At 43.4% G+C, this 27,693-nt stretch overlaps 1 gene segment (V, D, J or C); it reads right to left on the bottom strand.

Moving 5' to 3' along the window:
- Positions 1–11,415, bottom strand: part of LOC122905151 — a 104,794-nt gene extending 93,379 nt beyond the window's left edge. The window contains 2 exon segments of the C gene segment in view: positions 10,976–11,268; positions 11,367–11,415. Coding sequence covers positions 10,976–11,268; positions 11,367–11,415 — 342 coding nt within the window.
- Positions 11,416–27,693: the final 16,278 nt, after the last annotated feature.

Genomic DNA, 27,693 nt, shown 5'->3' with positions numbered 1-27,693 from the left:
ATGCTCCCCTGGATTTGAAACTTGAGTTTTCTGAAAGAGTCTCTGAGTGGGGAATACTAATCTGTGTTTCTTCTGCTTCTTTCCCCTCAAGAGGGTTGTGATTGCTGTTCCCTCAAAGTTATTTCCTTTAAATCACTGCCCTTGAGAGACGGTCAGTCTTGTGGACTATAATAATGGATTATAATATACCTGTAGTGGTCAACATTCTATTGTTCCACAAATAAGGGAGTCATTGGCCTCTGTGGAGGGAAAGAGTCTACAGAGGAGTCATGTTTGAGGGAAAATCAGTAGGATTTCTTAGATGTTTGGTAAGGTAATACCAATATCAGAAATCAGGTCTCTGTAGTCAAAACTTTTTTTTTGGGGGGGGAGGGTTATTTCTAAACTTGGAATCTACTGACTACCTAATTCTGCATTTTATTTAGAGTTTCAGAAGCCCAGGTCCCAAAGCATGACCACCCTATAATTTAAGAGCTAATTTATAGTCTTGCCCTCTCCTACTTGCAGCTGGAACCACACAATCAACCTACTTCTTTGTTTCTTCTGAGGCAGAAGACTGGGAAGTGGTCTTTTCAAACATCTCCCAAAAGCTCAGGGGAGAGGAGAGGAGCCAGTGAGTTTTTGCCCTGGAAGGAACTGGCTCAATTGCACCTTGCCAAGGCCACCATCACAGAGATCACAGCTGAGTCCCCCAGCTCCGTGGGATGGATTTTAGGGTGGAAGACGTTCCATTAGGTCTTTCAGCTGAGAGCCGTTCCTTGGGGATCCCAACTTAGCTGCTGTGTTTTCATTTTGGACAGAAATCAGAAACTCCATTTCCTGCCTCAAGATTCTGTGGGCACCAGTAAGCCAATATGTGACCGGAAATTGGATCGCATCTCAGAATCCTCCTCTGTCCCATCTTGGTGACCCTGTGGCTGGGGATCTGGCTGACTACAGAGTCTGTGTGTCCTGTGGGAGAAGAAAGAAGCCATAGAAAATGCACCTAGGAAAGCATCGACACAAATTCCCAAGCACTCCCAAGCTCCCTTACCCCCCAGGTGAAAGAGAGCGACCCAACAGAGGAACTGAGTGTCCAAGGCAAGATCACTAGCAGGATGAGGCTCTCCAGCAATGGTTTCTGATGCACAGCAGCAGAGAGGAATGGATGTTTTGGGTTTATTTGGCTCCACAAGGTGGAATCCAGCTGTGAAGCCATAGTCCCTGGAATACCCACCATCTCAAGGCACCTTCCACAGGAAAGGGGGAGCCTTGGTCCAAATGTGTGACCTCCTGTTTATTTTGTTACATGAATGATGTAAACAGGTTCCAAACACACTTGAACATTCTCAGGAAAAGTGAGGTTTTAAGGAAGACACAAGAGGAGGTGGAAAAGAGGAAAAGAGTGAGAATAACAGGAGCGAGAAGAAGGTGGTAGAGTGTGCTGGAGGGCTGTTTTACAAATCTTAGAAAGACTGGCAGTAGTTCTCAAACTTCACCATGAACGAGCCCCACCAGAGGCTTGGTAAAAGTAGATGTGTTCCTATAATTCACTTCCAGAAATTCTGACTCTCAAATTCTGATCCTGTCCTAGAATCTCTGTTTAATTTGCCCCTTAAGTGATACTGAGGAAGGACGTTATTTCGGACAACAGTTTCAATGGAGATTTTTAATAGACCAAACTAACAAAAGAGAAGACCACTTAGTGCATTACATTAGATAATTAAAGTTTAAGGAACAAGAAAATTTTTTTCTAGGAATGAGAGTAACTGGTGGATAGATTTAAGTTCTGGAAACCACATTTGCAAAAAAGAATAAATGGGAAATAAGAAACCTAATTGAAAATGAGGTGAATGAAGCTAAGGAAAGAGAAGTTTCCAGGCTTTGGGGTAAAGTCAATACTATGAAATGCTTCAAAGAGGTCAAGTAGGAGGAAAAAGGAACAGCCTTTAGTCCAGCAAGATTAAAATTTTAAGATTCAGGAGAATAGTTTTGTAAGAATGGAAATATTCCACAAAAAAGCTGAAGACGGCACCCAGAGGAATAAATTCCTCTGAAATGAAAGCGAAAGTGTGGGTCACTAACTGTACATTGTTACTTAGAAATGAACAGAAATGGACACTCGAGAAGACTCACTTTTGAGTGCTGGAAAAGGAAGCTGAAATAAATAGCCATAACATGAGGTAGACCAGGAAAGTGAGAGCTTATGTTTCAAGAGGTCAGAATGAAATTTTGCCTGAGAAATGAAGTAAATTTGGACTTGTGGGGGTAAGACAACCAGGTTCCACTTATATTGAGATAAGAACAGAAGTGACTAGAGAGAATATATAAACTTGTCTAAAGCTGAGTGGTGGGTGGTGTAGAAATGAACAGGTTTTTTTTTAAGCATTTTTTTAAAGATTTATTTATTCATCCCATAGAGAGAGAGACAAGGGGGAGGGACAGAGGAAGGGAGAATCCTAAGCAGACTCCCCGCTGAGTGTGGTGCCCGATGTGGGGCTCAATCCCACAACCCTGAGATCATGACCTGAGCCGAAATCAAGAATCAGATGCTCAACTGACTGAGCCATCCAGGCATCCTGAAATGAACAGTTTTATAAACAGGATGGATCATTAAATCTTAACAGAGGTGTTTTGAATTCAGTGTCTGTTCTATGTAATTGCAGTGACCTCCCCAGGTAGAGTTAATGCAGGAGTACCTCTTTCCCTTCTGTTGATATTGAATGCCTTGTCCGTCGTTATAATTTGGATCACATACCAGAGGATTTTTCAATTGTCTGCACATCAGTTTTCAATTGTCTGCACATCAGGTATTTTTCCACTGAGGGCACATTAATCTGTCTGTTTCCTTAGCTCCATAGAAACTAATTACTGACTTAGTAGGGTGTGAAGTTATCACACTGAAAATTAGCATGTTTTTTGTATTATCTGGATTTAACTCCTTGAAAAGAAATTAACCAGAGTCTTCACTTGATCTGACATTATTCTAAAAACTAGGGATCTCAATCCCCTTTCTAATTCCTTCTTTTTTCCCTATGTTCTCTGTATCTGGTACTCCTCTCCTGTAATGGATACCTACTAGGTATACTGGTACTAGGTTTACTGGCCCTATCTAGAAGATTCCCGTCTTCAAAGTCAGTGATCCATAAGGTCAAAGTGACAGGCCTCCAGCTGCTGTGTTGTTTGAAATAATCCAAACCCCTTGGCTAAAGCTGAATTTTCCAAGAACATGCTCTTGAGTAAAATAGGATTAAATTGTTCTCTGTTTTCTGGATTTGTGACCTTACATGAGAGAAAGTCAAGTTGGTCGTTTGCAACATGGCGGGGGGTACAGACATTGGAATCTGTGACTTCCGTTTGCTAGGAGACCTAAAAACTAGGAAAGACAATTTATAATAATGGGGAGAACAATGGGACCAACAAGGTGGAAAAAGAAGTAAGAGCCATCAAATCAGTCCCGTCATGGTTCCAGAACTTTATTCTACTTTGCTCCTGAGAAATTCCTGTGTTCTTGTTTTGGGGGTTCTATGGGACATACATATAACCTTGCAATAAATTCCCATTTGGCTTAAGCTAGCTCTATTTAGTTTCTATTATTTCCTTCCAATCTAGTATGACAGCTGCTTCCTGAGCCAGACCCACAAAGTTTGTGTATTAAAATTAGCTAATACTTCACACTGTGGATTCACTGCTGGCACAGAAATACACGGCTGAATCTTGCAGCTCTGTAGGCTCGATCTCTAGGCTGCAGGATGCGTTTTGGGGACACACAGCTGAAAATCTCTTCTCGGGCATTCCTGTTTTATCAAAGGTGGCATTGTTCTGGAAAGAAATCAAGAACTTGAACTCTTTCGCTGGGATCTGCTGATACCAGTAAACATAACGGTGTCCTTTTATTGGGACACAGTGCATTTTTGCTTTCTGTCTTTTTCCTTTGACCAGGTGTCCTGGAGTCTGGGTGACTTTTGCATGGAGGGCACCTGGGAATAAAGCAGACGAAGTTGGAGGCTTAGTCCCTGATGGAGTCTGGTGACAGGAAGGAATGTCTTAGAGCTGGGGCTGACAAGTTCAGAACGAGGGCTTACCTGCATTCAAGAGCCAAAGGACCAAGGAGCAAATGAATACTGGGCACATGATGGTGTTAGGGAAAGAAAAGAGGCAGGAAGCTTTCTCTGAAGCTTTTCATACCCTCCCCCCCTCCCCCAGAACCAGCTACTCTGTGACGTGGTCACTTCACAGAAACCAACAGTCTTTGCTGCGTTGCTCTATACAAGTAAAAAACAGAACAAACAAGTAGAATATAGGAAACAACCATACGCAGTCATTAGTGTCTGTTATTCTAAAGCAAGAAAAAAATGGGGCCGTGTCCAGATGCGGTGAGGGGGAGACACAGAGCAGGACACATTTTCCTAGTCGAGGAGACAGAGGTTATGAGTTTGAGGGAACACAGCAGTGGGAATCAGTGAGGAAGACTACCGGGGAGGTAGAATCTGCTTATGTTCAGAGGGACCATAGTGAATTTTTGTCTGAGGAGGAATCAGTGTCTGTATAGGATCAAATGGAAAGGATTCACCAGCCTCCCCAGAGCAGCCATGCTTCCTCAGTGGGACAAAATCACGCCAGAGCAAGAGGTGATAAATGACAGCTCAGGGCTGGCCCCTGTTTGTGTACAGTTTGACTGGGGTGAGAGTCACTTCTGGAAAGGCTACACAAGGAGATTAGGGTACTGTCTTCCCAGAGATAGAAACCAAACTGCTGGACACTTAGGAGCCACCACTGAAAGTCTTTGAGGGTTATTCCCAAAATAAACAGCAAATGAGGAACCACTTATTTAAGAAAATCTGATTCTCAGTCACAGCAGTGACACAGAGACTCTGGGGCATTTGAGCCGTGTGTCCCTGCCTCCCACCCCCCAAGCTCAGTGTGGTGGAAGCTCTAGTCTTTGTGGGTGTGGCTGAGGACACAGGGTTCCCTCCGTTTCTCCCAGCACAGACTACCAGCTCGTTTCAGCCCCGCCAGCTCCCTGATGTAGAAACTCGACTCCTAGCAAGTGCAGCCCAGGCGTCTGAGCTTCCTTTCTCCACCCAGTGCTCACACATAGGGTGGACCCCCATTCCAGAAACAGCAGGCCAAGACCGCAGTCCCTGATCTTTCTCATTCTGCTTTGCTCATAGCATGGAGGTTCCACACTGGGAGCCATAAGTCACAAAGCCTAGGGCTTACCTCCCCACCTCAGAGAACAGGGGTCTCACTGCAAGAGAAGAGGGCCAGTGTCCCCACCCCCATCTCTGGAGCCACGGTGCCCAGGTTCTGCCCGTGGGGAGAGGCAGACCCCAGGGACAGGGAGCGGCATAGCTCTGCTTTGACCTAAGGACCTGCCACTCTTGCTGAGATTCGCTTGGAATTGTACTGCAGCCCACGACCTACTTTTCTTCCTACATAGCCTCCCTTCTCCCCTTTTCTTCCTTTTCTCTCTCTTCCTTCCCTCTCTCCTTACAGATGTCAGATCTGCATCACGGCATGAGGGTCCCCCAGCTTCCTTCAGCTTTCTCCCCATTTTCTCAGCTAAACGCCCTGCATGCTTGACCCAGATTTGGCATCTACTTCTGGGAGGGTCTGAAGTAATGGTTCTTTCTTAGGTTGGTTTGGATCCTCCGTAGGGGTCACAGTCTGTAGTAAGTTCTACTGAAGCAACTGTCAGTTCCAGAAAATAATTGGTGTCTATAAATCCATCTGATGCCCCTGGACCTTCACGGAGGTTCTGTTCTTACAAGACGTTCTCTTTTGGCTGCTGGGAAATGAAAGCCCCGAGCATAAATGGGAAGGATCGGGAGAGGCTGCAGCTGGGCTGAGACATCATCCAGAAGGAAGCCACTCCTTACCATGTAAGTGGAATCATACAGCACCTGTCTTCTTGTGACGGGCTTAGGTCACTCAGCAGAATGTCCTCAAGGTCACTCATGTTATCATGTATTGCAGGATTTCCTTCTCTTTCAAGACTAAATAACGTGCCACTATATGTATATACTATATCCCAGAGCATCCAATACTGTGGTTTTGTGTGTGTGTTGTAGCTTTTCCTATCAGATTCTCCTAAGATTTTATTTTATTTTTAAGATTTTATTTATTTATTTGTCAGAGAGATAGAGTACAGGCAGGCAGAGTGGCACATAGAAGCAGAGGGAGAAGCAGGCTCCCTGCGGAGCAAGGAGCCCGATGTGGGACTCGATCCCAGGACCCTGAGATCATGACCTGAGCTGAAGGCAGCGGCTTAACCCACTGAGCCACCCAGGCATCCCCTCTCCTAAGATTTTAATTTCCTCCTTCCCTAGGTGTGTTCTCACACTTCTAGGGACCACACCTGCTAGAGAACGAGACAGTTCTCTACTGCTCTGCTTGGCTACAGCAAATCCACCGCCTTCCACATCCTCCTCCTTCATCTGGGCGGTAAGAGTCAATCTGGTCACAAGGAGCCCAGAGCATCTGCATCTCCAGCCCCGGGCCTCATGCTTTATCTGGGCCTGGAATGAACTGAATCTTTGCTCTTCACTTCTTCTCCCCCCTTTCTTCTAGAGGATGGCAAGTGTTCACATCACCTAAAGAATGTCTAATCTGCCGCCTGGTTGAATTCTTTTGCCATTTAGCTCAAGGTGCATCAATTTCCTAAATCTTGTCATGGAGTCACAAATGAGGGAAGGGGCCCCGAGACATTAGCCCCAACATCTCCTTTGACAGAAGATTCTGAAACATAGACAGAAGCATAGAGACACAGCCTTCACTGTTTGTAAGGAAAGAAGTGTGGACATACAGTGAGCGAAAGAAAGGAAAACAGACGGCTGTAGTGATGGGGGGTGGCTCAGGTGACAGCGTTTAGCTTCTCTGAATTTTACTTAGTTCCCAAATCAGATCTTGGGTAGTACTTCTTGAGCTCTTGATTAAAGAGTTGGAAGCATATGATGCTGTTGATGACCATACGAGGCGATGTGGCAAGCCACTGCCTAGTAGGAATATCTGTGTGTTCTTCAGAATTAAGATGAGGACACAGTTCCAACCTCTGAAGAAAGCATCCCGCAGCTCTGCTTTTTGTTTTCTGAAATGATGATATATGTATTTATTCAATCGGCCATCATAAGTATTTCAGTCTCAAGGCATCTGAGCGGCTCAGTGGGTTAAAGTCTCTACCTTCAGCTCAGATCATAATCCCAGGGTCCTGGGATTGAGCCCCACACGAGGGGGGGGTCTCTTCTCAGCAGGGAGCCTGCCTGCTTCTTCCTCCTCCTCTCTCTCTCTCTTTCTCTGCCTGCCTCTCTGCCTACTTGTGATCTCTGCCTGTCAAAAAAAAAATAAGTATTTCAGTCTCTTAAATGCCATAAGACACATACTGGCTTTCAGAAAGCTGTTCTAATACATCCCAGAAACCCCTTTTATTTCAAACAAGCTGGGTACTTGATATTTTTTAATAATATTAAAAATGTAGGACAAAATCTAGTCAGTTTAATATTTCTTTTAGAGCGCCACATCTATTTTTTGATATATTTTAAAAATTTTATTTAATTTTTTCAGTGTTCTAAGATTCATTTTTTTTAAAGATTTTATTTATTTATTTGACAGAGAGAGATCACAAGCAGGCAGAGAAGCAGGCAGAGAGAGAGGAGGAAGCAGGATCCCTGCTGAGCAGAGAGCCCGATGCAGGGCTCGATCCCAGGACCCTGAGATCATGACCTGAGCCGAAGGCAGCGGCTTAACCCACTGAGCCACCCAGGCGCCCCAAGATTCATTTTTATGTATCACACCCAGTGCTCCATGCAATACGTGCCCTCCTTAATACCCACCACTAGGCTCACACATCCCCCCACTCCCTTCCTTCCAAAACCCTCAGTTTGTTTTCTGGAGTCTGTAGTATTTCATGGTTCATCTCCCCCTCCGATTTCCCCCAATTCAATTTTCCCTTCCTTCTCCTGATGCCCTCCATGTTATTCCTTATGCTCCACAAGTAAGTGAAACCATATGATAATTGACTCTCTTTGCTTGACTTATTTCACTCAGCAGAATCTCCTCCAGTCCCATCCATGTTGATACAAAAGTTGGGTATTCATCCTTTCCGATAGCTACATAATATTTCATCGTATATATGGACCATATCTTCTTTATTCAACTGTCCGTTGAAGGGCATCTTGGTTCTTTCCACAGTTTGGTGACTGTGGCCATTGATGCTATGAATGTTGGGGTACAGATGGCTCTTCTTTTCACTACATTTGTATCTTTGGGGTGAATACCCAGTAGTAAAACACCCCACTTAAATACCTGCCACTTAAATGGTTCATAGGCAAATTTATATCATGCACCATAGTTCAATACACTGTGAATAACACATGTGCCAGGCAGTTCATTCAACTTCATGTCTGGCATAAATTTGTAGCAGTTCTAATTTTCCCTACTTGACCAGAAAACCAGGAGACTACAGCAGGGTCTCTGAGGGCACTTTCCTCCCCTTAGGGCAAGGATTCATGAGAGTGGGTCCACCTCTTGTCTGGTCAGGACTGCCCTTTTTCATAGTTCCAGGCCTCCAACTTCTATTAAAAAACAAAACAGTTTTTTTTCCATTGATCATATCACTTGATCTTTTTTTTAATAATTTTTTAAATTTTGTTATAAACATATAATGTATTATTAGCCCCAGAGGCTTGAGAAGAAATAATGAAAAGTAAAAGGGACACCAGTGCTTATAAGGGTCACTCGCAGAAACCAAAAATACTACTAATTAATGCCAGTAAGAGGAACTCAATTCCTTACCACTCCATTTCCACTGGGAAGTCAGGATCTGGGAATAGCAAATCTAGGATTATGACATAGATTTCAGTTTATAGAACAGTAGTCACGTGATCTTGAATTTCCAGTGAAACTTAAAACACAACCTCTTAGATCTGAAGCATTGCCGAATGTATTACAATCTTACATGTATGCACGTGGGTTGCTGTTGAAATAGCTGTGAAAAAGAAAACTGCAGAATTTGAGAATTACCACAACCAGGATGAATTGCGAGGTTATGTCTATGAATTTTTGACAAAATCCTGGGAAGAGTTTGCGGTCCTGGATCCAGCAAGGACATACCCAGAGAAGTCAGAGTGTGCATTTGGAACTCGCTGAACAAAGTACCTCGGGGGAGACATCATTTGGGAACTCTGTTTTTCATGAACCAGGCACCTGGCAGTGGATTCTCAGATTTCTGAATGGCTGACGTGCATCAGGCAGCAGCAACCAGTGATGAGTAGATTAAAGAGGCAGACCCCCAGGTGATAAGAACAGAAAGAATTCAAATATCTTTGAAGAGAAGAGTACGGACTCATCCAAAGAAAAGAGTATTTGGGTCTACCATGTTCACTTTTCTATCCTTTTAGTTCTTTGCATGTGTGATATGGAAATGATAAGGTGGAATGTTACATGGAAATTGAAATTACTAGTATTAATGAATGAATCTTGGGGTTTCTGCCTTCAGCTCAGGTCGTGATCTCAGGGTCCTGGGATCCTGCATCATGTCGGGCTCCCTGCTCTGCAGGGAATCTGTTTCTTTCTCTCCCTCTGCCCCCTCACGTGTGTGTGCGCACATGTTCTCTCCCATAAACAAACAAATAAACAATCTCTTGGAGTGTCAAATGGTACGGCCACTCTGGAAAATAATCTGGTTGTGTCTTTCTTGGAGTGTCAAATGGTACGGCCACTCTGGAAAATAACCTGGTTGTGTCTTTCAAAGGTAAAAAACACACTCACCAGGTAACCCAATAGTCTCACTCCTGGGCATAAATGTATCCCAGAGAAATGGGAACCTATGTCCACCCAGAGCCCTGAGCACAAATGCTTATATCTACAAGCTTTATTTGTCATCGTCAAAAACTAGAAACAACAAAAATGTCCCGTCGGAGGTGAATGGCTAAAGAAACTCTGGTACATCCATGCGGTGAAACACAACTCAGCAATAAAAGAAATGAACTCTGGATAAATGCGGCATCTTGGCTGAATCTCAAGGGCAATATGGTGAGACCCCATCTCAAGAGGTCACCTACTATAGGATTCCATTCATAAAACAGTCTCAAAATGACAACATTATAGATATAGAGAGTAGATCCGTGGTTCCCAGAGGATAGGGGTGATGTGCGTACATGCATGTGTGTGTGTGTGTGTGTGTGTGTGTGTGTGTGTGACATTATAATGGGAGATTTGGGGTTCTTGCAACAGCTCTGCATCTTGACTGTGGTGGTGACTGTGTGAACTTATGTGTGACAGAAATGATGTAGAACTGCTTCCGCACTCATGGCCAATGTCAGCTTCATGGTCTTGATATCTTGAGTATGATTATGTAGGATGTGACCATGGGTGGAAACCAGATGATGGGTGACTGGGCTCCTTTGTTCTGCTGTGCAATTTCCTGTGAAACTACAGTGATTTTTAAATGAATAGCTTAAAAAAAATGGGAGTGTGAAAAATAATTGTGCTACAATTAAGGAAGACTGTTATAGAAAACCAGGAACAAGGAGGGCTGGAAGAAATGGGAAGGGCGGGGTGGGTCTGGGGAGACAATCACGCCCCTGTAACTATTCTGATGAAGGCAAAGGTGGGAGGGAGCACTGACCACTAACTCAAGAGAACCCAGGCTCTGTAAGGCTTTGTGACAGCACGGTTTTGAGTTCACGTAATCACTTGAAAGCCCAGTAGGTGACATTCACCATCAGTCTTGGACTCAGTCATCCTCTGTGAGAATTTGTGAAGAATACCAGAGCCAACCCCCTATTGTCTTCCTACCAAAAGTTTTCTACTGTGATACTTGAAAAGTATCTGTTCTAGCCTTCCCCAGATACACGGAGAACACCAGACCCATATCCTTGTACTGACACGGGAGAACCTTCAAAAGACTGCTGAGGACAGCTGGGGGCTGGAGGGGGAACAGGAAGCTTGAGAGTTTCTGCACAGGGAGGGGGTGACTATGCAGCTCTGTGTCTACACTGCTGGTACACAGGTATGTGGCTGAGTCCCCGGGTTCTGTGGGCTTGATCTTCAGGGTGGATAATGATTTGTTAGACATCTCTGCTGAGAACCATTCCTTGGGCATCCCCGAGGCATCTATAGAAACTTGATTGTTGAAGTAGATCAGCAGCTTCGGTCCCTGCACTGAGGTCTGACTGTACCAGTAAAGGGCTGCATGACCAGAAATAGGCTGGCATTTCAGGGTTACTTCTTGTCCCATCTTAGTCACCTTGTGCCTGGGTGTCTGGATGACTCCAGCATCTGTAAACTCTGGAAGGGGACAGAATGTGGGGACAGAATGAAGAAAATTAATGGAATTGTAACTGGAAATATCTAAAAATGCTGATTGTTTATTTCTGGGCACTCACCTTTTCCCAGGAGACAAAGGGCCACACAGCAGAGGAGCCTGGTGGCCATGGCAGGGTGGCCAAGAGGAGGCTTCACTAGGATGAGGCCCTTGTGGGCATGAACAGAGGGGCGGGGCCTCCTAGTTCCTCTCCGTTCCACAAGGTGGAGAGTGGCCCAACAGTGGTATTGCTCTGTATCACTGCTCATGGGGCCTCCTTCCAAAAGTGAGCATTAATTCTCCACAGAAGATTGACTGGATTAGATCATAACTGCTATAGGATGTGTTTGTCTCATTCAAAGCACCTTCCTCAATTGTACCTGTCACGGCCCTGAGCCTCAGCTTTCTGCCTTCCTGATGAATCCCATGTCCACTGCCTGCTGGATATTTCCACTTGGGTGTGACACCAGCCCCACAAATTCTGACATCAATAAATTACTTTTCAAATCTCAAGACTTTCATTATTCCTCTCACGGGTAATCTCTACCTCCCGGACACAAAATCAAAATAATTCATTGCTTAATTAGGGCTTTGCCTCAGATTCCTTTCAGAAGTATTTTTACTTGGCCACCGTGCTGGGAAGGGACCTAAATGGAAGCCCTGGGAAGAGACAGGATTGTGATGATCTTATTCCTAGTGAAGGCTAGAGATCAATGCCCTTGTGCCGTGTGATTCCCTCTAGCCCACAGCACAGTGCACTTCCTGTAGCTGCATTTCTATACGTAGGGAATTTTATTTCTCTGTGTTGAGCTCAATCAATATGACATTAATCCTTCAGGCACTGGTACAGATTGTGTATGATTAATGAGAGGTTTAGCTCTCTTTGAGGATCCACAGTGAAGTACTCTCCAGTTAATCCTAATCTTCTCATGCCTAGCTTACCTCTAAAAATTTCTTCAGTGATTAAAACCTAACTTTGTCCCTCTACTAAGGTAACTAATATCCACAAACTCTTGCTGGAAATCTGGAAAATCCCCTGGTTCTTGGGGTGTGAATATTAATGAGACTTTTGTCTATAGAGAAGATGGAACATATGAGCTCCAGGTTTCTGCTATTGGTGCAGACCTATACGCTCCTCCAACTTCCCTAACACGGAGTCTGTCAAGGTGAGAGAGAAAAGTACGATTAGCCACTTGGAAGTTATGATAGTAAGATTTTCTTTTCTTTTTTTTTTAAGATTTTATTTACTTATTTGAGAGAGAGAGAGAGAGAGATAGAAACAGAGAGTATGACTGAGACAAGAGGGAGAAGCAGACTCCCCGCTGAGCAGGGAGCCCAGTGTGGGACACCATCCCAAGTCCCTAGGATCATGACCTGAGCCGAAGGCAGCCACTCAACTGACTGAGCCACCCAGGAGCCTGATAGTAACACTTTCTTAATAGTAACTAATCAGCAGTACTTACTTGCTGGTCCTGTGTTTATCTGTTTCAAGGCAGCACCCCACAACCCGTGGGTGAAGAAGGCAGAATGACATACAGAGCTTAGGAGACACAATATTAACACAGATACATGGGAAGCACCCTGAAATCAGGGCATAGCATTCCAGCAGGGATTTTTGTACCCCTGTCCAGGCTCTATCGCCTACAGGATATGACACACAAGATCCTAAGACAGAGAAGTTTCGAACATGTAATGAGTTTAGAACTAAGTGGGATAACTCCTTCCTCAGTGCCCTGATCTTTAGTGGAGACAGAAGTCAGACTTAAAGTTACTCTAGGTCCTGGTGATGTTAATGTGTTTATGGACTTCTGAAGGATCAGAGTTGCTCTGACTTAGAACATAGTCTGGCTGTCCTCAGGGCCCGGCCTTATCCCCAGGCCCAGCTTCTCTGATGTTCCTGGCTTGGTAGCTAGTTTGTTTTGCTTCTATCTGGACACACAGTTTGATCCAGGCAGCTCCTGGCCCCCAAACTCCTGCGCTTGCTCAGAGGTGCTCGCAGAGCATAGACAGATGGCCTTGGGGGCTCATTTCCCAAATCTTCTCAGCAACTTAGCAGAAAGTTGGCTCAATCATCTATATTAACTTGGAGAACAGCAAGATCCTCTTTTCTATCAAGGCATTTCTACGGGAAAGGGGCTTCCCTATTATGTCGTCACAGAAACATGCCCCACCCCAGCCTCCTGTCCCCGTGCAGGCTGGGGGTCCACGCCATAAAAATCCGACCATGATCTCCGCAGTCCATCTTTGACCCACCTAAACACATGCTTCTGTGTGTTCACGGGACTTGGGTTGGGAGATGAAGGGGATGGGATTGATGTGCGCTTGTTCGCTTTTCCACGTGTCTGTTTTTCCCAAAACACACACACAAAATCATTCTAGTTCAGACTGATGCTGCAACTGTTATGTGGGGCCCCTTTTCCTGGCAACCATTCTAGGCTTGCCTGCAGTTCCCTGCTCCCTCTGGGGCTTAGCCTATTGGCACAAGACTAGAAGAAGTCTTGGGTGCTTCCCTTCTCTCTGTGTCTGCAAATCAGCATCATGACTCAGCAGCCACGCCAGACGGCTCTCCCAGCTCCTCCTCAGAGCTGCTGGATGGTAATGGAACCACAGTGTCTCCTGGTGGCCAGTGGGGCAGGAGCCAGAAAGGGAAATGAGCCATTTTTTGTCAAGACCCAAATTGCCCTAGACTGTGTTATAACAGGTACAGGTGCAAAGGGGAGCTGCAGATATTGGTGTTTTAGGGGCTCACAAATGATAACCCCTGTTGCTAAGACTGAAAACATTTGAGAGAGAGAGAGAGAGAGAGATTGGAGTCAGAGAAGCTGGAATCTAAATGGCAGCTTTGGTGCTCGTAAAGGTGGGGCTTCGCGGGGCAGCTCCGGGGCTGGCTAACATTCCTCTGAATGGAACGGCCAACCCCTCTGACTTCCCTACTGACGGGACTCTGCGTACTGATTTTACTACAGTTTCAAGACAGGAGAACAGAAAGTGTCTTCCCCACAGGAAGACAAACACAAAGACGCAAACTCAAGGGTGTGATCAGAGCCTGTTTGGTTCCTTCCTTTCCAACAGTCACCATCAGCTCACTCTGGTCTCCTGCCGCAGAGAAGAGCCAGGGGAGGGGAGGTGGCTTGGGACACCGCTCTGGAGACTCGCCCTCCTGAGACAGAGCGGTGAATAGTGCTGTATGCAAACATTTCACATGTGAGCAGCAGGAGGTAAGCATCTGTGAGGACAGTTCTGCTCGCTCCAGGAGGCACCACCTCCAAAATCATTACTGCTCCTTCGGACACCCCCAGAACCACAGCTGTGCAATTAAGCAGGGTCTCAGAAGACATGAAATGATTCAGAACAGCATAGTAGTTAACTCCAAGTCCACACGGGCTGAAAAACTGAGAATAGCTATCTTCCCTTCCTTCCCCAATCTGTGCCGCCATATTTCCCACGATGACGAAATTGAGGACCAGTGCCACGATGAAATGATGTCATAATGAACTGCCAATAATCAAATGCCAACACCCAGAGATGCCCTGAATCTAAATGTGTATTACTCTCTTTATACAATGTTTAGTAAGGGCCCAGGAAAGTCCAGTTCCATTTCTTTTTTTCATCAACTGACTCTCTCTGCTCAAATATGAGCAGAGAGAATGCTGCAGGTCTTGAATCATATTTGTGCCTACTATAGCTTTTTAGTTCTACAAGAATGATGCAAATGTAATCATTTTATTTCCCTTTGCTCTTGCTTAATCCTTTAAGAAAGATTAGGTTGAATTTCCAAAAGTTGAAATTCATCTTGTTCCTTCTCAAACACAGGGATATTAGTAATAATCACTGGAACTAAATTTTTAAATTTTATGTTTGCATCCTGATCCAAGTCATTAATTCTTCTAATATAGTCTCGATGTTATCTCTACGATCCCCCCTAGTGAGAGACGTGACATTAATGACATCTGGGTCTTCTTAGACAAGCACTATTAAAGTAAATATTGTATATCTTTGATTTCCTCTGCTGAGTAATCCCATCTACAAGGTATTCTCATTGTTTTGCCTGCTTCCCCTATAATATGCCCCATTTTTCCCTAAGCTGTTTCTAAGATTCACAATTTTTTAAAAAGATTTTATTTATTTATTTGACAGACAGAGATTACAAGTAGGCAGAGAGGCAGGCAGAGAGAGAGGAGGCAGCAAGCTCCCTGCTGAGAAGAGAGCCCGATGTAGGGCTCGATCCCAGGACCCTGGGATCATGACCTGAGCCAAAGGCAGAGGCTTAACCCACTGAGCCACCAGGCACGCCCTAAGATTCATAATTTTATAAAAATATTTATATATTGTATCTGTAATAGGCATGCTCTTTCGAGGCACAGGCTATAGTTGATACTCAGAATAGTTTGAATATTTTCAATGGATCTTTCTAGGAATTCCTCTGTCAAAACTGTCTAGGTTATATGTAGCCGTTCTTATAGGTATGGTTCTGAAAGCCACTCTCACGTTTGAGGAGGCATTCCAATGGAATGAGTCCTCTAAGATCCTGCATGGTTTCCTCTTTTAGACTTCTTGGGACCCAGTTATCTGATCTGCCTTTGTATCAAGAAAAGGTCTCTCTTCTCTAATAACTCCTCTGAAAGCAACTGAACCCAGTGCTTTTCCTCTTCCCTTTAAATCTGTCTTTCCTGGACCTCAGGATACCTTTTTCCTTTCACATGAGAACACAAAGTCTCCTAAGATTTTAGCACCTCCAACTGAGTAAATCTGTATTTTTAATTTTGTTTGCAATAGGTTATAAATGGTTAAAAAAAATCTGGTGCCAAATTTCTTGTGTTTGAATCCCATTTCCATCATTTCTTAGCTATATGACTTTTGGAAAATTACATACATTTCTTCTTCAATTTCCCTGTCTGTAGAATGGAGTACTAATTGAGTGTTTTTGGCTTCTAACAGGATGCTGAATATATAGTAAAAACCATATAAGAACTTTCCACTATGAATAGTTTTCCTTTGTTCCTATCATGATGGCAAAGAGGAAGGGCAGCATGTAATATTTCGTCCATGCTCTTAGCCCATGAAACTCACTGTAACACTTTGTTCCAGCCACAAAAGCTCTTTCATTTGTCCTCTAAGCTTTTGTAATAATTATGTTGATTAATTTTGGGTCTTTGTGTATACGTGATCTAACATATTTTTCCCTTAGAGTCCTCCTAATTACTTTTTCTTCAAGAGAGAGGGTCTGGCCAGTTTATGCTTGGTATCATATACAATAAATTATTTCTGTCTGGGAGTTCACCAATTACTGATAGTTCACACTTTCTGACTTTAAAGAAGAGTCTTAGAAATATAAATTCTCCCATGACAAGCCACATAATGAGACTTTTTCAATAGGTATATTCTCACTGTCTGAAAGACTCAGTATTAGATTTGACCTCATATTTTTAATCTCTTAACAGTAAATAGGAAGATTGTCATCAACCAGGATTTCAAAAAATATCCAGACAGGAGTAGCTGCCATTTTATAGCTCTCTGTATAATGAAGAGCCCATGCCTACGGTGGCGTCATCCAAAATACATATTCTGCACTTTAATTGAAGCATAGGGATAGGAAGAGGTCTATTCCTAAACACAAATAAATCTGTTGGATGTTGTAGATACATAATTCAAATAATCTACATGGAAGATTAAAAAGACATGTCCTTTCTACACATGAAGCCAAGTAGATCTCTGCATTACCCTTTTCAGAAAGGACTATTGTTGAATTTGTAATTATGTGTCCATGAATAACCAAGGATAGGTGGTGAATTAGTCTCAGTAAAATCCAATGACCACACTGGGGTATGACTCAGAAATACTCAACAGTTCATAAGATTTGATACGTAAGCAGGAACCACAGAAACCACGGTCTGTTCAACTCCTAATGAGATATAGCTCTGATCACTGCCTTTGAACACATTGCAACATTTGGACGCTTACCTTTTGATTATTTAAATAGAGACAAATTATGAAAAATAAAGTTAAGCTCCTCTTTACCACCCCCTTTTGGTCTTTCCCTCTGTGATATATGAGCATAATTTTGGGGTCAGCAAATCTATCTCCTGCTTTTGCTTTTACACTTTTGTTTGCATATGGGTGTACCCACAACCACAGTCAAAATACATGGCTATGTGTGTTAAAAGCTTTTATGTACTTTCCATGGATTAATTTATCTCTAAAAAAGTACCACGAGGCACTTGTAATGATTATTTCCCACCTTAAAGATGAGAAAATTGAAAAGATGAGAGATGAAGTAATTGTGCCATGGTGACATATTTAATAAATGTATAAACTGTCTATGTGATGATTACATCACCAAGACTGATGGCAGGATTTGTGGTGTGGAGAAGTGTAGGGAAAGGAAGAATTAAGTGCAACACTGAAGGGACATATTCTGACATCATATGTGTCAAGAAGCCAGGTTTTAGATCAGGCAAGGAAAAGGGTCTGGACACGGCAGGGAGGAGCCAGAAAGGACAAAGAACACACTGAAATCAGACATGGAAGCAGGTTCTGCCTCAGTGTAAGCAGAACAGAAACTGAATCTGATTTTTCACCAATTCCCTCTTGAAAGTCAGGACCCCAGAATGGCAAAAAGGGGGATAAATAATAATTGGGGGTATGGCAGAACTCACTGAACCTGAATCTCCTTGGGCAGTCAGAATTCAGGCATCTCTGCACCAGTTGCCAGAGATGCTCCAATAAGCACTGAGAAGGGATCAGTACCTTAAAAGACCATAGAAGAGAGTAATTATGACCGTTCAGAATGGATTGCAGAATGGAATGGAAGTGTCTAGAACAAATCAGAAGAAAAACACAGGTTCATGACGTAGGGTCAGGAAGAAGGAGGGCAAAGTAAGTGTGTGTCTGCACATGTGTAGATATTCAGTGTGGAGCCCGTATTTATTGTCCTAGAGTGGACAGCTGAAGAGGACCCATCAGCACTGAGTGTCACACAGCCCTCGGCTGGCACTGGCCTCTGCTGTCTGTCCTCAGGCAGGACAGAGGCTGCCAAACACCAAGATTCCAGAAGTGGTAGCTTGGAGCTCATGGACTAAACTGTTTGCTTTACCTGTATCTGAGATGTTCTTTCAATGTAATGAAAAGGCCCCCCATAAATGTTAAGTTACATTAATATTAGAACGGGATGTCCAGAATCACAGTGAAGAGCCTTCTGTTATAATCAGGAAAATGTGTGGTGGGAAATTCTGTTAATACCTAGTGTTATAAGAGAATGAAGAGGACAGAGGAGTCTGAGGACATCGGTTATCAGGAGCACCTACCATACAGGTGTGGGTGGCAAATGCAGAAGGCAGGAAAATCTACAGGGCAGGTCATTAAAGTGTATCTGACCCGGGATAAGTTCTGAGCTCACAGCTTGAAAGGAAACCCTGAAATCCATTTCCTAAGTTATTTCCTCTATGAGGAAATTTTCTATGTTGATACCTTATCATTTTCTGTCCTTGTCAGGCCCCAAACCCACTCATTTCTCTTGGCAAAGGAGCAGGAAAGACCTTTACTCAGGACAACTGGGGGTTTGAGGCAGAACGGGAAGCTTGAGGGTTTCTGTACAGGGAGAGGGTGACTATGCAGCTCTGTGTCTACACTGCTGGCACACAGGTACGTGGCTGAGTCCCCGGGTTCTGTGGGCTTGATCTTCAGGGTGGATAATGATTTGTTAGACATCTCTGCTGAGAACCGTTCCTTGGGCATCCCCGAGTCATCTATAGGAACTTGATTACTGAAGTAGATCAGCAGCTTCAGTCCCTGCACTGAGGTCTGACTGTACCAGAAAAGGCCTTCATGACCAGAAATAGGCTGGCATTTCAGGGTTACTTCTTGTCCCATCTTTGTCACCTTGTGCCTGGGTGTCTGGGTGACTCCAGCATCTGTAAACTCTGTGGAGGGGACAGAATGTGGGGATGATAAGAAAAATATTGGAGTCACAAAAGGGAAACCCAGAATAAGAAAGTTACAAATTCTGGGGACTTACCTACCCATAGGAAACAAAGGACCCCTCAGAGACAGAGGGCCAGGGTGCCCATCGCAGAGTGAAGGCAGATGTGGAACAGCCCAGACCAGGGCCCTTGTGAGCATGAGCAGAGTTGTGAGATCAGGGACACTCTATCTCCAGGAGATGTGTCTGTCAGTGACATCACTAAATAAACCACCAACCCCAACTCAGGAGCTCTCTGGGAGGTGGCTACATCTCTGAGAGATGAATCAGGCACAACTAAACCCAATTACAATTGCCCTGAGATTCAAATTTACACAACCAGAGTCAGCCAACTAAATTCCATTTGAACCTAAATTCCCAAGTATTTATAGATAACTTCATGTTTCCCTGCAAGCTAGCTTCTCTACAAGCTCTCATACTCCCCTCACTGGTGGCTAAATGCTCCTGGTCCTATACACATGGTCAAAACCAACCATCGGTTAGTTAGGAGCTCTGAGCTCTCCAGGGAAAACAAGAATACCAACAGCTCTGTTAGGGCTCCAGGGGCTGAACTGATATTCTGAGAACTGATTGAATTCGAAAACCCTTACTTGCAGTGAAAAACCTCTCAAAGTTTACTTATCTCTGAGCTTTATTAAATTCTCAAAGCCCATATGACAGAATCTCCTACACTTCTCAATCCTCAACATGAAGTAAGTGGGGAATTTTCTCATTCTTGAAGATTTGCAAATAAAATTATCTAGAGTTGATTTAAATATTATTCTTACTCCTAGAAAAGTTCATTGTTTTTAAATCAATAACACTGAGTCTTTCCCTCTAAAAGGGGTCTGATGCCAGAAATGCACTTCCACTCATGGTAGAGGCTATGGAGAGCAGAGAGAAACCTATTTTTTGGGTTGGTCAGTTAAGTTAGTCAAGAAGAAGGACCAGCTCAAGTCCATATTTTGTGGTTAGCATAGAGACACTGCTGAGTCCTCTGAACCTGAGGACCACATGTTAATTTCATTATTTTTTAATTTTTAAAAAAGATTTAATTTATTTATTTGAGAGAGAGAGCACGAGAGAGAGAGAGAGAGAGAGAGAGCAAGCAAGCATGAGCAGGGAGGGGCAGAGGGAGTGGGAGAAACAGACTGCCTGCTGAGCAGAGAGCCAGACTTGGGTCTCGATTCCAGGACCCTGGGATCATGACCTGAGCTGAAGGCAGATACTTAACTGACTGAGCCACCCAGGTGCCCCGACGCATACTAGTTTAATTTTATTTTTTAAGATTTATTTATTTATTTATTTGACACACAGAGAGAGATAGTGAGAGATAGAGAGAGCTGCAGGAGGCAGAGGGAGAGAGAGAAGCAGGCTCCCCACAGAACAAGGATCCCGATGTGGGGTTTGATCCCAGGACCCCAGGATCATGACCTGAGTCAAAGGTAGCCACTTAACCGACTGAGCTACCCAAGCGCCCCCACATGCTAATTTTAAAGAGCAGATATTTTTCAGACTGGATTATGTTACCTGAGGTACCTGTTTCCCTTGTGGGGTCTATTGGTTTCTAGTGGGTCCAGAATGTAAATCTCTGGGCATTATTCTATTTCCAAAAAGGTCTTGTTTGTTCCTTCCTTGTTACTATGTACTTAGGTGCGGTAGACACAATGATGGCCCCTCAAAGATGTCCATGTCTCATCCCTGTTATTGTGGGTGTGTTACATTACATAACAAGGGGGATTGAAAGTTCCAAATGGAATTAAGGCTGCTGATTAGTGGAGCTTAATATAGAGAATGCACACTGGAATTTTCATGTGGGACAGTATAATCAAAAGGGTCCCAATATCTGGAAGAAGGAGGAAGAAGAGTCAGAGTCAGAGTGATACAGCCTGAGAACGGACTCGACCAGTCATCGCGGGCTTGGAAGACACTAGGGACACAGTGACCCTAGAGCCTCTAGAACCCTGCTAACGCGTTGGTTTTAACCCAAGTAGATCCGTTTTGGACTTCTGACTTTCAAAACTGTAGGACCTGAATTCTTCTAAGCCACAAAGCGTGTGGTAATTTGTTAGAGCAGCAATAGGCATTTAATAAATTACAATATCCATGGGACTCGGGCAGAAGAGGCAGTAGCTGGATACAAGCTAAGGTTGTGGGAGAGAGACACAGTCACATAGAAAGAACTTGAAATCAGGACAAATGAAGTCCAAGCAAAACCTTCTCTCTCTCTCTCTTTAAAGATTGTGTTTATTTATTTATTTGAAAGAGAGAGAGTGAGGAAGAGAGAACAGAAGTGGGGAGGGGTAGAGGCAGAGGGAGAAGCAGACCCCCCTGCTAAGCAGGGAGCCCAATGTGGGCTTGATCCCAGGACCCTGGGATCATGACCTGAGCCAAAGGCAGACGCTTAACGGACTGAGCCACCCAGGTGCCCCCAAACCTTCTTATCTCTTACCCCCAGACATTATTGCTTCTGGGAGCACATGGGAGTCTGGAGCAAAGGGCAAAGCAAAAGTACATTGTGACATCTTCCTGGTGAGAACAGAAGACTTTGGGGAGAAATTCTGTTGTTCTGGTCCACCCCTGTCCCTGCTTGGAAAGTAGATTTATGGGTGGTGTCCCTGTGATTGCCAGCTCCCTGGGGCCAGAGTCACTCTGATGTGGTCCAAGGAACATCTGCAGGCTTCCTTGCTTTACCCTCTGTGGAACCACAGAGCAGGTGGGCTGGCTGGGACTGGTTTGGGTCAGGCTGGATAAGATTTCTCTGACACTCAGCTTTCCCTAGCTCAGAACGTGCAAGCCTTACCAGCCCCAGCTCTATGAGCTTCCACACCTTCAGCAAAGCACTACGGACATACCTGCCATTCAAATTCTGGTTCAGAGCAAAAACATCTCTACAAAATGAGGAAGAAGTCTTGGTCTTTAATTCCTTCATTCTCAGTCATTCAAGGCAGCTACAGCTCCCTGAATCTAAACCCAGCCCCAGGGTTTAACCCTTAAACCCTCTCCTTCCAAGTTGCTTGTTCAGTCCCTCTGGATTCTAGATGACAACGAAGCCACAGTGCCTCTTTGTGGCCAATGGGAAGAAACAGCACTAATGTGCTCTCTTGTCCAGACAGAAGGGGAGCTGTGCTTAGTTTCATTGAGTACAAAGGGTATGGGTGTATGATTGGTTAATATTAGAGGGTCAACTGTGAAGAGAGAGAGTTTGACTTCTTCATTACCAATTTGGATACCTTTTATTTCTCTTTGTTTTCTGATTGCTGTTGCTAGGACTTCTAATACTATGTTGAACAAGAGTGGTGAGAGTGGGCATCCTTGTCTTGTTCCTGATCTCAACGGGAAGGCTGCAAGTTTTTTCCCATTGAGGATGATATTTGCTGTGGGTCTTTCATAGATAGATTTGATGAGGTTCAGGAATGTTCCCTCTATCCCTATACTTTGAAGCGTTTTAATCAGGAATGCATGCTGGATTTGTCAAATGCTTTTTCTGCATCAGTTGAGAGGACCATGTGGTTCTTCTCGCTTCTCATATTAATTTGTTGTATCACATTGATTGATTTGCGAATGTTGAACCATCCTTGTAGCCCAGGGATGAATCCCACCTGATCATGGTGGATAATCTTTTTAATGTGCTGTTGGATCTTGTTGGCTAGGATCTTGTTGAGGATCTTAGCATCCATATTCATCAGTGATATTGGTCTAAAATTCTCCTTTTTGGTAGGGTCTTTGCCTGGTTTGAGGATCAGGGTAATGCTGGCTTCATAGAAAGAGTCTGGAAGTTTTCCTTCTGTTTCAATTTTTTGAAACAGCTTCAGGAGAATAGGTGTTATTTCTTCTTTGAAGGTTTGGTAGAATTCCCCAGGGAATCCGTCAGGTCCTGGGCTCTTGTTTTTTGGGAGGTTTTTGATCACTGCTTCAATCTCGTTATTAGATATCGGTCTATTCAGGTTGTCTATTTCTTCCTGGTTCAATTTTGGTAGTTTATAGTTTTCCAGGAATGCATCTATTTCATCTAGGTTGCTAAGCTTATTGGCATATAATTGTTGATAATAACTTCTGATGATTGTTTCTACTTCCTTGGTGTTAGTTGTGATCTCTCCCCTTTCATTCATAATTTTATGAATTTGGGCTTTCTCTCTTTTCCTTTGGATTAGTGTGGCCAATGCTTTATCGATCTTATTGATTCTTTCAAAAAATCAGCTTCTAGTTTCATTGATTAAAACCACATTGAGATATCACCTTACACCAGTTAGAATGGCCAAAATTAACAAAAAAGGAAACAACATTTGTTGGAGAGGATGTGGAGAAAGGGGAACCCTCTTACACTGTTGGTGGGAATGCAAGTTGGTGCAGTCACTTTGGAGAACAGTGTGGAGATTCCTCAAGAAATTAAAAATAGAGCTTCCTTATGATCCTGCAATTGCACTCCTGGGTATTTACCCCAAAGATACAGATGTAGTGAAAAGAAGGGCCATCTGTACCCCAATGTTTATAGCAGCAATGGCCATGGTCACCAAACTATGGAAAGAACCAAGATGCCCTTCAACGGACGAATGGATAAGGAAGATGTGGTCCATATACACTATGGAGTATTATGCCTCCATCAGAAAGGATGAATACCCAACTTTTGTATCAACATGGACGGGACTGGAAGAGATTATGCTGAGTGAAATAAGTCAAGCAGAGAGAGTCAATTATCATATGGTTTCACTTATTTGTGGAGCATAACAAATAGCATGGAGGACAAGGGGCATTAGAGAGGAGTAGGGAATTTGGGTAAATTGGAAGGGGAGGTGAACCATGAGAGACTATGGACTCTGAAAAACAATCTGAGGGGTTTGAAGTGGTGGGGGGGGTGGGAGGTTGGGGTACCAGGTGGTGGGTATTATAGAGGGCACGGATTGCATGGAGCACTGGGTGTGGTGAAAAAATAATGAATACTGTTTTTCTGAAAATAAATAAATTGAAAAAATTAAAAGAAATATTAGAGGGTCAACAGCTAATATTATCTCGTTGTGGCCTAAGATGGAACAGAGAGTCAGACATTGGAGCTAGACAGGTGGACATGATAATGTCCTTTTTGATATTGGTAAATAATGGGGTTCAGATGGGAATCCCAATAGGTTGGATGACACTATACTGAGTCAAAATTTAACCCATTTTCTCTCTCCTCCAAACTGCAGGCTACCTTGAATGAAAAAGAAAGTTCTCCACGAATCTTAGTGTGTGTTGAAAAAACACCAAGGAATCGACCTCTTCTCTAGGTATCAGAAGGAAGGAACAAGGAGGAAGAGAGACTAGAGAAAGATGAAGAAACTAAATGAGATCACTTATTTCCCTTCCCAGAGAGAAAAGCTGATAAGGAATAGAAAGATTAGAACAGGGCGCCTGGGTGGCTCAGTGGGTTGGGCCGCTGCCTTCGGCTCGGGTCATTATCTCGGGGTCCTGGGATCGAGTCCCGCATCGGGCTCTCTGCTCGGCGGGGAGCCTGCTTCCCTCTCTCTCTCTCTGCCTGCCTCTCTGTCTACTTGTGGTCTCTCTCTGTCAAATAAATAAATAAAATCTTTAGAAAGATTAGAACAGGAATATTACTGGGCCACCTGGGTGGCTCAGTTTGTTAAGTGTCTGCCTTCAGCCCAGGTCATGATCCCTGGGTCCTGGGATCAAGCCCTGCTTCTCCCTCTCCTTCTGTCCAGCCCTTTTCTTGTTCTCTCTCTCTCTCACACACACACAAATAAATAAATAAAACCTTAAGAAAAAAAAAAAAAGAACAGCAGTATGACTTTAGGGAAGTCTTTCAAAATAAGAAATGTGGAATAAAATGATGTCTCAGGAGACTGGGTTTAAGAGGAGAAGATGGAGTCACTTGTTAGTTATTCTCCCAATTCCAAGCACTGCTCCTTGGGTGTACTCATGAAAAACCAGCTCAAATGTGCCATGACAGTGCAGCAATTAAATGAATTCTAAGTCCATTCTGTGCTCCCTGCTCAAGCCTAAATATTCACTTCTTAATCTATTTCCCATCCTGCCACATGGTCCAATGACATGCCAGAGGTTATGGGATAAAAGTAAAAAACAACATAAAAGTACTCCAATAATACTCCAATAATAAATACTGCAGTAATAAAATGACAAAAACTAAATATATCAATTTGATTATAAATACCCTTTACATTTAAAAAATTTCTCCAGTTGAAATTAAAGTTTAAGCATAACATCTCTATGCCATTTAAGTTAAATACAAAGAAATTATAGACTAAGAATCTACCATTAATGAATTTTGATTTAAAATTCCAAATAAAATTCCTTGACCTCAGTTCCTGGAATTAAAAATAAGAGCACTCAAATCAATCCTTCTGCTGTTCCCCAAATAGTTGGGTAAAAACAACAACATCAAAAATCTCAATTAATGCCCCCAAAACATAGTGGGAGACACAAGGTTGGACTCTCCGAGGAAGTGAGTGACTGGAGAGGACATCTTTGCCTTTAGGGGCATTTGCCTACCCTAACTCAGAGCTCATGAGGCTGACTCACCACCAGGGGAACAAAACTGAAGTCCAGAATGTACCAAATGTACATGAATTAGGAGATTCAAAGTAAAGATGAGCTAGAGATAAATCTGCTCCAGGCCACCTCAAGCCTTGAATTCTGATTCAGGTAGCCCAAGCTTGTTTATACCCCCATATATTTGGCAGAAGCAAAATGAAATTCTCTCTGGAGGAAGTTCCATCCATCCTAGCAAAAATTTATTCCTACAAATCTAGTGTCTGGCACAAAGCTGAAGATAATCAGTTTCATAAGGAAAAATACAAACACCATGAAAATATGAACATCATGACTGAGAAGGAGCAGAAAAAGAAAATGGACAAAAATAGCCCCACAAAGATGTCAGATATGAAAATGTTCAGACAGACTCTGAAACAACTGTATTTCCTCTCTATGAAGAGATCAAAGACCATCTTGGAAAATGTTATTAGGCTAAGAGTAATATAAAATATAGTAAATGAACCAAGAAAAAGAGACAAAAAAAAAACCCCAGAGTCTCGAATATAGAGAACAAACTGGTGGTCACCAGAAGGGGCGGGGGAGGGGCAAACGGGTGACAGGGATGAGGAGTACATGTATCATGATGGGCACTGAGTAATGTGTAAACTGTTGAATCACTGCATTGTACACCAGAAACTAATATAACAGTATGTTCGTTTACTGGAGATATATATATATCAGCAGATTGAAAAAAGAACCAAGTAAAAATTCTGGCACAGAGATGGTGGGTAGTTGCATTCATCAATGACTAAGGTTGTCAGACAAACTGGATGAAGATACGGGCAGAGCGGTTGAGAAGCTATGTACCAGATAAATAGACATGGGCATAAATTATGACTTGCCTCTTGGTTGGATAAAGAAAGAAGTAAAGCCACAGAGGCTGAGGGGCAGTGACAGTGTTTTCAGGAAAATCTTGGTAGGTTGCTTTCTAAAGGGTTCTAACCAATGGTTCAGAATAGTGGCCAGTATTATCTTAGAGAATCTGACAGAATGTATAGTAAAAGATACAGATCTCAACACAAAGGGTGTTAATTGGAGAGTTAATCGGAGGGCATAAGTGGATCGGGGGCAACTGGTTGTTCCGGAAGTACTTACTGAGGAATATTTAATGCCCAGGGGAGCTATTTTTTATGTGCTAAGGCAGCCTACTGGAGATGCCCTCAAAGACTCTGAACTCGGGCTTAAGCCTGGGGTGCAGGGCTGAACTGTGTGCCTTACTCTGAAGAGTTAGATCGCTCTGGAGAAAGAATTCATTTTGAGCTAAGATTTGGGACAGGATGCCAGGATATCCATGGTGTGTATTCTTTTGAAGTCGGAAAAGGGCTGAATAAAACAGCTGAAATTATCATCACCATCATCATTAACAACATCAGGAGAACAGAAAATATGTTCCCCAAGCACATATGGTGTTGAGACTTTGACGCAGAAAACTTCCTACAAGCAGCGGAGAAGCTGGAGAGCAGTTGAATCATTTAGATGGAGTTAAGAACCACAGAGGGAGAGCCTGCTGTTAGCTACTCTTGAAGAACCACTGTCTGGATTATTAAAGTTTTTTGTACATGTCTTGTGATTGCATATTTTATAGTGGAACAGCCACCGCTGGCCCCTGGGACCTGAGTGTGTGACTAGTCACTGCCGGTGTGGGATTCTTGAATTATCACCAAAAAGTGCTTCTAAACCCTGAGTCATAATTATTTTCAAATAACATTTTTGGTCCTCATGTTTCCAGATATAACCCCTGGCTCCCCTTTATATGAATCATAGCTTATTTCTGCAAACCCACTTCTAGCCTTCGCATAATGAGGGACAAGGCAAGGCCTCCATTTAGAGGTTCTGTGAGCTGAATAGAAAGGAGAATCATGTTTTGTGTGCAGAAAGGAGGTGCCTCTGTGATATTGTGGCTAGG

The sequence above is a fragment of the Neovison vison genome, chromosome 4, assembly GCF_020171115.1.
Source record: "Neovison vison isolate M4711 chromosome 4, ASM_NN_V1, whole genome shotgun sequence".
NCBI lineage: Eukaryota > Metazoa > Chordata > Mammalia > Carnivora > Mustelidae > Neogale > Neogale vison.
This window is presented reverse-complemented; position numbering and strand designations above follow the sequence as displayed.